The 12,185-nt window shown below is 37.7% G+C and overlaps 1 protein-coding gene across 9 annotated transcripts in view; it reads right to left on the bottom strand.

The window, feature by feature from the left end:
• Positions 1 to 5,868: 5,868 nt before the first annotated feature.
• The window catches only part of ppip5k2 (diphosphoinositol pentakisphosphate kinase 2), a 110,813-nt gene continuing 104,496 nt past the window's right edge, over positions 5,869 to 12,185 (bottom strand). For 8 of the 9 annotated variants that reach the window (XM_073067944.1, XM_073067951.1, XM_073067966.1 and 5 more), the window contains 2 exons: positions 10,317 to 10,427; positions 5,869 to 7,934 (listed from right to left, as the gene is read on the bottom strand). In XM_073067944.1, coding sequence (XP_072924045.1) covers positions 7,816 to 7,934; positions 10,317 to 10,427 — 230 coding nt within the window. In that variant the 3' untranslated portion in view covers positions 5,869 to 7,815. Of the gene's footprint in view, positions 7,996 to 10,316; positions 10,428 to 12,185 lie in introns of all 9 variants that reach the window. The other variant, XM_073067957.1, reaches the window with a different exon arrangement.

Genomic DNA, 12,185 nt, shown 5'->3' with positions numbered 1-12,185 from the left:
TCCTCTGAACCACCCCCTTCCCCGCCTCCACACCCCATACGCTTCAGGAAGAGGGACGAAACTGAGATTATAGTTGAAATAGGATCTGTTCATTAGTCATCCAGAGTATGGCGCGACCAGTACAATGAAAAGAAAGTAAGTGCGCAAGTTTCGCGTTCTAACAATATAAAAAAATCTTACTCATCATATGAGAAAAGCTGCGCCGCAGAGAGCCCTGCCCTTGAGTTGGCCTTTAACTGTGGTGATGCTTACATTCCCTTACTAAACTGGCGTTTTCTCCACAACCCTGCCAGTACCAACTCCTTAAATATCTGTCCAACTCATTTTTATTTAATCAGTTTGTCAAGTTCCTTCAGGGAGTGTTTAATCCAAATCTATGAGAAGAAAATGATCCTGACGAAGGGTCTCGGCCCGAAACGTTGACGGCGCTTCTCCCTATAGATGCTGCCTGGCCTGCTGTGTTCCACCAGCATTTTGTGTGTGTTGTTAAAAGAAAATGTTCTCTCACTTTCTAAATCCTTTCCCAGTGATTTTAAAACTTGGCCTACCAATAAAATTTCCCTTCAACACTAGCAATCATTTTGAAACATTTTGTAAGTTTGGCTATCTCTGTTCCAAGGATAGTTAACACCTTTCCAACCAATTCGAAATGATGCTCCCTGTCCTCAGTATTAAGTAACATCTTGGTAAACCTGCTTTGTTTCCACTGCATCTTTTACATCATTCCTAAAGCGTGGAGCCATGATTGTCCACAATGATCCAGCAGAGTTCTAACAAGTCATTTTACCCAACTACCTTCTGCACACGAAGTAGAACAAGTATTGAGGAGGGAAAATAAACTTTGGGCATTATTGTACAAAACATTTTTTCTGCACATATGTTAATAATGTACAATTGTAAAATAAATAATTACAGATAATCTCATATATTTATAAACAAAACAGTTAATGTTAGTTTTTTTTATGCAAACCTGATGTTAATGCTGGGCCTTTGTGTTTTTGATGCACAAGCTTGAGGTTGTCAAAACCATTCTGAATGCTTTCAATATTTTGCGCATTCAAGGACTTAGGAATTCCCAGGAGTGAATGGAGAGCTGCATTTTCTTAGGAAGGCTTTGAAGATTTTTCCTCTGTCATTTTGTGAGAGCTCAGAATAAAGTACAGTTTGGGAGCCAGTTGTTGGGCATATGAATGCCATGGGCTGGCCAAACAAGTGTTACCTCCTGCACCTAATAAAGTGGACAGAGTGGGTTTGTGGTCTTCTAATACCGTAGCCCATCTACTTCATATTGTGCTTTCAGAGATGCTCCTCTGCACACCACAGTTATCTGAGTTTTTATCAGCTGAACCAGTATGGCCATTGTTTCTGACCTCTCATTAAGGAAGTGTTTTTGCCCACTTAACTACTGCTTGTTGTTTTTCACACCATTTTCTGTAAACTCTGAGACTTTTGTGCATGAAAACCCCACATCAGCAGTTTCAAAGATACTCAAATCACAACGCCTGACACCAACAGTCATTCCACTGTCAGATGTTTAGATCACATCTCCGCCCCATTCTCATCTTTGGTTTGAACAACTGAACACCCTGACTGATGCACCATCAATAACTCACGCTGAGACTTAGGAAGTGAGATATCGGCTTTTATTGACTGGAAGAACAAACAACACTACATCCTGGGAAAATGAGGGAGAGCAGCAGACCACAGTCGCCTTTATACAGGGGTCTGTGGGAGGAGCCACAGGAGCAGTCAGACAGGTATATCTAGTTCACCACACTGACCATGTCTGCTTGCTTTTTTATGCATTAAATTGCTGCAACATGATTGCCTAATTAGATATTTGCATAAACAAGCAAGTGCGTAGGTGTACTTAATAACGTGGTCACTGAGTGTGTTTCACTTATTTGAGTTCTTTGAAATAATGGAAACATTTGATAAGGATGATGGAGTTAATGTTACGTGTGTGGATTTTCAGATGGCAATTGATGCTGTACCACTCAGCAAACTTGTTAGTAGAATCAAATGCTGTGCAATTAACAGAATAGTGCAAGCCCCACAGATATATGAATACAGAGACATGTAATTGATTCTCACATTGAAAGGATATCTTTATTAGTGTTTAAGAGGAGCAATTATTAAGACATTTTTATTATAAATTATTCTTGGGCATACTAAGCAAATTTTGTATTTTACAGCTTGAGAACAAACCAGTGATTTAGTAGGTAATAAGGATACAGATTTTAGGTGAACAGACTGGTGGGCATATGATACACTGCTTTGTTGCAGAAAGATGGGAACTGGAGTGCTTTTGTAGGAAATATTAGAGGTAATATTGGAACCTAAAGGTGTAGTTTTGTAGATGCAGGACAAGCTGAGAAGACTGTTAATAAGTTAGGAATCCCACATCTCTTTAGTAAGAATTAAGAGCAGTTATACTGAAACTTTATAACAACCGTCAACAGCAGAGAAAAGAAAAGCAGTGAAATCAAACAAATGTAAAAATAAAAGATTAATCTTTTCAGTTTCAATTTCTTCAACATTGGGAATACTTCAGTGTAAGGCTGAGGGTGCAGCATCTTTAACATGTGCCCAAGAGAGCTTTTTGAGCTAGGATGTAGGTAGTCCTATTAGAGAAGAGATGATACTGAATCAAATCATTGCAAATGTGACCAAGCATATGAGGAGCTGATGGGAGAACATTATGATGGGAGAACATTACTGACCATATTCCTCAACGTTGAAGCTTGTTACTTATGTCAACAGGGATAGAGTAGAGAATGGGGTCCTGAACTTGGACAGCGCCTGATTTCAATATGGTAATAGCATATTGACATAGCAAAAATAAACCAGGAGAAACAAATTGCAGGCAAGTCTACGGTTGCCCAGTGAGACACATTCAAAAATGAACCAGTGAGAGCTCAGGACCAACATGTTCCCATAATTGTGAAGTCACAGGACATGGAAGATTGTGAGGATTTGATTAATAAAGGTAGCTTATCGTAGGTTTGGTCATTTGGAAACAGGTAGGGCTTCATACTTAAAGCTTGATGCTTAAAAAAAGGATTATGAGGTTTAAGTGAGTGTGTGAAATGGCATTGGTGGGCACATTAAGGAAAATCTTTAAAAAAAATGTTAAACATAGAAAACCTACAGCACAATACAGGCCCTTTGGCCCACAAAATTGTGTCGAACATGTCCCTACCTCAGAAATTACTAGATTTACCTATCCTAGCCCTCTATTTTACTAAGCTCCATATACTTATCTAAAAGCCTCTTAAAAGACCCTATCGTATCCGCCTCCACCACCACTGCCGGTGTATGTACTCACCACTCTCTGAGTAAAAAAAGCTTACCCCTGACATCTCCTCTGTACCTACTCCCCAACACCTTAAACCTATGTCCTCTTGTGGCAACCATTTCAACCCTGGGGAAAAGTCTCTGACTATCCACACGATCAATGCCTCTCATCATCTTGTACACTTCTATCAGGTCACCTCTCATCCTCCTTCGCTCCGAGGAGAAAAGGCCGAGTTCACTCAACCTATTCTCATAAGGCATGCTCCCCAATCCAGGCAACATCCTTGGAAATGTCCACTGCACCCTTTCTATGGCTTCCACATCCTTCCTGTAGTGAGGTGACCAGAACTGAGCACAGTACTCCAAGTGGGGTCTGACCAGGGTCCTATATAGCTGCAACATTATCTCTTGGCTCTTAAACTCAATCTCACGGTTGATGAAGGCCCATGCACTGTATGCCTTCTTAACCACAGAGTCAACCTGCGCAGCAGCTTTGAGTGTCCTATGGACTCAGACCCCAAGATCCCTCTGATCCACCACACTGCCGAGCCTTACCATTAATACTATATTCTGCCATCATATTTGACCTACCAAAATGAACCACCTCACACTTATCTGGTTGAACTCCATCTGCCACTTCTCAGCCCAGTTTTGCATCCTATCAATGTCCCACTGTAACCTCTGACAGCCCTCCACACTATCCACAACACCTCCAACATTTGTGTCATCAGCAAACTTACTAACCCATCCCTCCACTTCCTCATCCAGGTCATTTATGAAAAATCATGAAGAGCAAGGGTCCCTGAACAGATCCCTGAGGCACACTACTGGTGACCGACCTCCATGCAGAATAATGTTAAAATTACATTAAGGGCATACAGGTTCCAGGGAGCACAAGACCCATTAGCAATGGCAATGGTTTATGCATGGAACTGAAAGGTGTAGATGATGTTTCAAATGAATACTTGATATCTGTATTTACCACAGGAAAAGAACATTGCAATTGGAGAATTTGGGGAGGAAAATAGTGGAATTCTAGAACAAATTACAATCAAAATGATCAGGCATTAGATGTCTTAAACATGATGGCCTTAATGAGATACATCTCAAGCTGCTTTGGGAGGCAAATATTGATGGACTCTGACACAAATTTTTGAATCTTCTTCATTCACAAAAGAAGTGCCAGATATCAAATGTGGTTGCTTTATGAAAAGCGAGCAGCAGAGATAAACCAGGTATTTATAAACCAGAGATTCTCCAACAAAGGCAGGGTTAATGTTAGAATTATTTACCACTTCTTGCAGCTGGATACCTTTACTTTAAGCCAACTGTTGGATATTTCAAAGTTCTTACCATTATATTCCTGTTTTCTGCAGTTTGTCCACATTTCTTTATATTCTTTCCACTCAGTAAATTGTTAATAATTTTAATATTTCTTGTATATACAAGATTAAAATCTTGTATATACATTCATCTTTTATACAATTTTAAAAATACAATATCACTGTATAAATAGTCATAGAAAAGTACACACAGAACTAGGCTTTTGACCCATCTGGAGTGTGCCAAACCACAAAATACTTAATGATAGTACATTATTCCAAAATATTTAGAACTATGACATAGTTACAAGTCAAATCAAGCAACACATTTGAGCTTCTTTATAAAAACATTTTAGTTTGCAATTTATTCATAAGGAACCAAAATGAAAGATTTCCCCATTCTGTACCAAATCTTTGTACCAAGAGTTCTCAAAAAATCATTTCAGCAAGGTTGTGAAATTAAGAATGTTTCTTTTTAAAAAAAGAAAACACTATTTTATACAATTAAAGACCAAGTGATTTTTCGTGATAACTGGCTACTGCAGTTTCAGCAGTCTGACTAAAACTGACACAGGTCATTATCATGGAAAGACATTCTGTCAAGTCATTGGAATAAAAAGAAAGCACAGTAGTGTCTCCACTTGCTAACCATTTTTTACAGGAGCACCATTGAGAGCGTCCCGACTGGCTGAAACACCATCTTGGACAGGAATTGCAAGACATTTGTTTGCAAAACCCTATAAAGAATTGCGAGGTCTGCTGAGAGGATCATCAGGGTCTTTCTTTCAACCCTCCAAAGTACTTATCATGAGCATTACATATGCGGGGCTCTTAATATTGTCAATGATCCCCCACATTCATCCAGCAATCTCTTTGATCCTCTACCATCAGGCAGAAGGTACCACAGCATTAAGAGAAGATGATTAGGATATGAAACAGCTTCTTCCCCCAGGCTATAAGACTATTGACTTTCATACCATCTCTCAGGTCTCATCACGTATGAAGTGTCAGTAGCATATACTGTTGTAAATGCACCTTATTATTTGTTAATTTATTGTGGTACTATTGCCTTTGTGTTGTGAGTTATATGTACTGTTTTGTGCACCTTGGTCTGGAGCATTGTTTCTTTTGGTGGTATACATGTAGATGATTGAATGACAATAAACCTGAACTCGATTGAAGCAATCGCTGAAAAATTCATTCAGAAATCTTTATAAACAGTTAAAAAAATTCTCTCTATACACAACTATACTTTAATGATACAACTCAGTAAACTGGTTTATTTTGTAAACTCGATACACTTATAATAGCGCTGATTTATAACAATTGAAATGTTGTCCAGAAGATACCAAATTATTGTTTAAAACTAGAGTTAACAATTAAAGGTGATGAAACAGGCTCTCAAGTTACAAATAAAATATTCTCATTATATATTTAAAGTGGTTTACTCAAAATTTCACTGCATGCAGCAACCTCTCCAAGAGAAAATATTCCATAATCTGTAACCACGAGAATAATTTACACTGGGACAGAGTTGTCAAGGTGAAAGCAGTGAGTCTGTAACATATTTGTAGATAAAAATAAAAGTACTGACCTATATATACACATACATAAAATCTACTTTACAAAACATATCTGCAATCCATTTCATATAAAAACATACAACCAGATTTATATTTTGAAAATTGTAACATTTCAAATTCAGTTTATTCACAGCTGAATCTGGAACATAAAATAACAAATTTATATTTATAATGTATTTATTCATCGTGGAATAAGCCCTAACAGTCCTTTGAGCCGCATCACCTCTCATTCCCGATTTACTCGAACCTAATCAAGGGACAATTTACAATCACCAGTTAACCTACCCAGTACATTTTCAGACTGTGGGAGCAAACCAGAGGACCTAGAAAGAACCCCACGAATTCCAGAGGGAGAACATACAACTCCTTACAGAGGATACCTTAAACTGAAATGGTGCTCTAAATTCCAGTAAACATTCTTAAAACAGAGAAGCTTCACATTCATACAGTCAAACAATTTTTTTAAACTTGGCAGAAAAAAAACTGCTTTAAATAGCTTGCATTCTCCAGAATAAAAATAATCCTGTGCCAGCTTAAACATGTTATACAACTTTAAAAATATCAGGTACCATAGCTCAAAATAGTTCTTTTAACCATGGAAAATTTGATGACTTTTTCATCTATATACATATACACATACATACAGACAAAAAAATTCATCAAAATTGCACATAATACTTTGATGTGAACCTCTGTCCACAAAAACTTATTTCATTTAGAGATCTAAATGAATATTGGTGGGAATTGAAACGAGGACAAACACATCCAGTTAAGTTTGTTGTGACCAAAAATATGGTGCAAACAATCCCTTTTTATGAGCTGGGGAAAGGGAATGGAGCCCACCAATCATACTTAAAATACCCTGGATTTTGTAGAGCACAAGAGGTAAATAGTTCAAATCACTATTGTCAACTGTAACAGCCACAAACTCAGATTTAGAAGTTTGTACAAGATATTACATCACACAGGATCATCCGCTCTAATATGCAGTATGTATTTTATAGGTATTCCAAATTGAAAATACAAACTGAAATTTTAAAAAATTGGACATCTGTGACAATTAAATTTCTTTATAAATTATCCTGTGGAAGTGACACAGGAATAAAACAAAATTAGAAAATTTTGCTTATAAAGGATGACTGCAAACCTTTTAACACAATGGATTTTTGGGGAATATATGTAATATAGTCTATAACACAGAAAAAATTTCCAATAAAAAAACTAATTAAATAAACCATTTTTGAAGTTAAGTTTGTAAAGGGATTCTTGATGTTCTGAATGAGATTTCTTTACGGTGCATATTTTCTATTGCAAGGTATTAGTATTTCTAGAAATGATGCACCTGTGGATAAAATATTAAAATCTAGCATTTCAACCTTGGTTAAGTATGCAAGCCAAAACTCAATAGCTTTAAAACAACATATACATGACATTCTAACATCTATTGTTTTTATTAACCATATAATTTGACTTGGCATTTGCAAAATTGATAGATTTTTTGTTAAGTATTTGTCCACAAAGATTAAATTTTGCTGTTTCATTTTTGACATATCCATTCATTTCCACACTGAACAACTTAGTTTGGACTAGTTTACTTCTTTCGTTCATCAGCTTTATTTTCCTTTAATGCTTAATGAAGTTGTTACTTTGTCTCCTTGGCCAACAGAGGGTGAATTTTCTGTTATTGAAGACTGCCTGGCAATAGGCACATCACTGGCGGATCCACCGGAGACTGCATAGCAAAAATGCAAGGAAATTCACCTTTAAGCGAAGTCACCTTTAAGTTAATTCACCTAAAAAGTAACATGACTTTTTTTAAATTGCAGAGATATCAAGTCATCCACTTAAAGCAGATGATTCTTGACTTTTAGCAAATAAGCATCAATTGTAAGGATGAAAACTGTTCATAAGGCATATAATTCAAAAGGCTTTGGTCAATAAGGCAAAAAATACAGCAAATTCAGCTGCACTTGCCAATGACTAGATGCTTGTCTTTATCTTGGAGGCCCTGCTGCTGCCCCCACTGAAGGTGGAGACAATGACAGAGTCACAAGTCAGCTCCTAGGCCATCCTCATGGATTTTTCCCATCACTCATATCAAGGTCCTTTACAGAAAAAAGGGCAAGCAATTTCAATGTGATAGGAGAGCCACATGCAGTTACACGCGGCTCAACTGCAGTAACACAATTCAATCACAAGCAAAAGGGTACACTGAAACTTCTGGGCATTTGTATTTTTCACAGGAATAAAATCCCTGCCTTCTTTAATACATACATCAATATAGGGAAACATAAACAGATAGAAATCTTAATTATAAGATATACTGGCATTTACTGATAAAGGAGCAGAATTTGTTCATTCAGTCCATTGAGTCTGCTCCATTTGATCATTTAGCTTCCCTTTCAACACCATTCTCCTGCCTTCTCCCCATAACCGCTGACACCCTTACTAATCAAGAACCACTTTAAATTCACCTAATGACTTGGGCTCCACAGCCGTTTGTGGCAATGAATTCCACAGATTCAGCACCCTCTGGCTGAAGAAATTCTTCTTCATGTCTGTTCTAACGTGATGTCCAATTATGTGAGCAGTATATTAATGTTTGTAATTGATCATTCCTTACAATCATATACAGAACCTAAAATTATCTCCTTTGTTTAGAGTTCAATCAGATTTACCATAAATTCCAGCGTATAAGCTGAGAATTTGGCCCTAAATTTTGTTCCTAAAATTAGGGGGTCGGTTTATACAGAGGGTGCCAACTTTGGAAAAAGGAATACACAGAAGACAGGTCATATTTATTGGCTGTTTTTGAGTCATATTCGTTCCACTGTCAATGCATGAATTCTCTGAATAGTTTGTTTACACTCACATATAGCGGCTGGAGCACAGACGTCAAACTACTGGGGGATGACTGAAATGTCCATATTTTCAGCTTTCAATGCTACTTTTCTCTCACCTGACAAGGGCGCTTTGAACATGTCCCAGACAAGCAGTAACTTTTCCTTTCTGAAACCACACCTCTTTAACCTACTTCAAGCAACCCGCTTCATCCATCCACCAGCGTTCTTAAATGTAAACAACAACACCCCACGCAAATTTTCTGAGCAATCTTTGTTTTTCGTTTCAACACAAGATCAATTCTATTTATAAATTGGGTGCACCAACTTCATGTAGCTTTGAAATTTTCGATGACCTCACGGTGTTTTTTGGCCCACTTCAATGCTTGAACTCGAATTATTTCTCTAGTAACAATGTATCCAGACAATCGCTGGTGATTCACCCACTCTAAAACTTTTTCTTCCAGTTCTGGCCACTGGCATGTTTTCCCACAGTTCGCACATTTCATCTTTGGCATTTCCCTCAGCGTGTCGTCTACCTTTCTCCACTCTCTCACTCTCTCTCATTTACACTAAACTTCTTAGTAGCTGCAGAATTATTCATTCCTTTAGCAAAATCAACAACCTTCAGCTTGAAGCCAGCATCATATCGCATTCATTTTAATCTTTTGTATATGGTGGTCGCAAACTCAATGCTGAGTACACGTACTGATCCCGCCACCCCGTGTTATGTTTTAATGAGATTACGATGGGCGTTAAATGGTTTCACGGGGGTTACATTTCAGAGGATTCTTTACCATTGGGAATCAATCCGAAACTTCCCTCCCTGATTTATTTATTAAGAATTTGCTTGTAATGCTCTACAATGTGTAGGCCTATTTTCTTAGTAGGTACTGGTTCACAAAATTTCCAGGTTCCAGATCCGGCAAAGCTGAGTACTGGCATGTGAGATCTTGTGATCTTTTCTGGTTAAATTGAAAATCTCTACAAAAGGGGTTGGCTTATACAAAGGTAACATGAAACAGTCACTTTTTAGACCTTGAAAATGGTGGTGGGGGGGGGGGGGGGGTCGGTCGGCTTATACACGGGAATTTACGGTAGTTTCCTGGTCTCCATAATACTACATGACTGATATGTACAGTAGTAATTCTAACAAGTAAAACCATAATGATTATTAATGATTCAATCTATAGAAAGACCAACAGTAAAGGATTAAAAATCTGTCAAAGAGAATGAAAGATACATTTATATATTTAGGATTACAGTTTACTCACAGAAAGCAGATTTATTACGTTCTTGATCTGGCAACTGAGGTGCTGGAAGTATCTTTCTAGGCGTATATGTATTTAAAATCCTTCTCCCCAAAGTTAAGATAGTTGAAGCAGCTAGAATCAAAAGATAAAAATAATACTAGTGTAACAATCACTATTCTGCAAGATTCAAGAATGTTCAAGCTAACACGATAACTCAACAGAATTTTTAACACATATTACAAATCATTAAACTGACATAGGGGAAATAAAAATTATAAGTGCATTGGATAAGCATTTAGCAAAACATAATGTCATAAGGTTGTTTGCCAGGAACAAATCAAACTTACTTCAGAGTTTATGTCTACAGGGAGTTATAATCTGGCAATTTGGTAAAACTAGTGGTGCACATATTTTGGAAGTTAATTCTGGTCAGTGCATCTAATTTTGGTTATTTCTTTAAATGACCTGGAATTAATCAAATCTTAACATAGACAGAACAGGAAGGCATAGGACCAACACTTCACAGTAGCCTCTTTAACCTATTCTACTCTTAGATCAATCTAACCCTTCCTTCCCACATAGCCCTCCATTCTTCTTTCATCCATGTGCCTAGGAGTCTTTGATATGTCCTTAATGTATCAGCCTCTACCACCACCATTTTGTTAGGTGCGCCTACAACTCTCTCTGTGAGAAACCCAACTCTGACTTCCCCTATACTTCTCGCCAAACACCTTAAGATTATGCCCCACATATTAGCCATAAATCTGATATAGGAGGAAGTAATTTGGTCCACTGAGTTCACGGCAGCTCTCAGAGCAATCTCATTTTGCATTTTTCTTGTCACCTACTTTCTTTGTTCTCCTGACATATAGGTATAATTTAAAGTATCCAATTTAATTTAGCAAACCACACATTTTTATGATGTGGATGGAAACTGGATCATCTGGTGAAGAACTATATTGTCACAGTGAGAACATGCTAACTCCACACAGATAGCATCCAGCACCTGAGGAAAGGATGCTTGTTGAAACTGTGAGGTAAAGTACCACCTGCTGTACCTTCGTGATGTTAGCAAGTGCCTAAAGCTTTCCACAGCACAGCATTTTGAAAGTAGGAACAGAAATTAACAACTATTTTTTGGTCCACTGTCAAAAAGGCTTCAGTTCAAACATAGGTAAAATGGTTCTACTGTAGATAATTATAGTGGTTGTGTTACGTACCCGTGGGTATCTGGTACTTGTCACGTGACAATGGTGTTGAAGCTATACTGTACTTAAGGTAATGGTCTTGTGATGGTGGAGTGACGTCATTTTCCCACCAGTAGAGGTCATGTGACAGGTGTTTTTTTTTGTGTTTTTTTTTTACACACAGGGTAGAAAAGGAGGACCCCTCCCTGTGAGGAGGGGCAGTTCGTGGCTGGATTTGCCATTTTGAATCCATGCCACTGCGTGGTCCAATATTATGAAGCAGTTTGGTTGAAAAGTGGAGTTTTATTTAATGCCTAAAGTTTAAAAGGTAATTGCCAGCAGTTTCTTTATAATACTGCCAGTTAAAAATCAGTGCAGAATGAAGATTGGAGTTTGGGAGCTAAAAGATCGACGAAAGTCGATTTCGACGGTGAAACAGGTTCGACCTTGTTTGATCCTCATTTGGAAGGAATTCTTTGGCTGTGCCTGTGTTAACCCCTGAAAATAATAGCAGAAAGGGTTGGGTACAGTTTTGTAAAGGAAAGGTCAGTGCCTTTAAGCCGTTTCATTTTCATCTTCGTAAATTCTCCGGGAAAAGTATAGTTCAACTGGGAACTGCAGCAACACGACGTGAAAGAAAATTTAAATCGTCTAAAAAGTCTCTCCTTTAATGGACTGTAAGCATTTTGAACTTCTGCAGTAC

This window comes from Hemitrygon akajei, chromosome 2 (genome assembly GCF_048418815.1).
Source record: "Hemitrygon akajei chromosome 2, sHemAka1.3, whole genome shotgun sequence".
NCBI lineage: Eukaryota > Metazoa > Chordata > Chondrichthyes > Myliobatiformes > Dasyatidae > Hemitrygon > Hemitrygon akajei.
The sequence above is the reverse complement of the archived record's forward strand: the minus strand, read 5'-3'. Positions and strand labels throughout refer to the sequence as shown.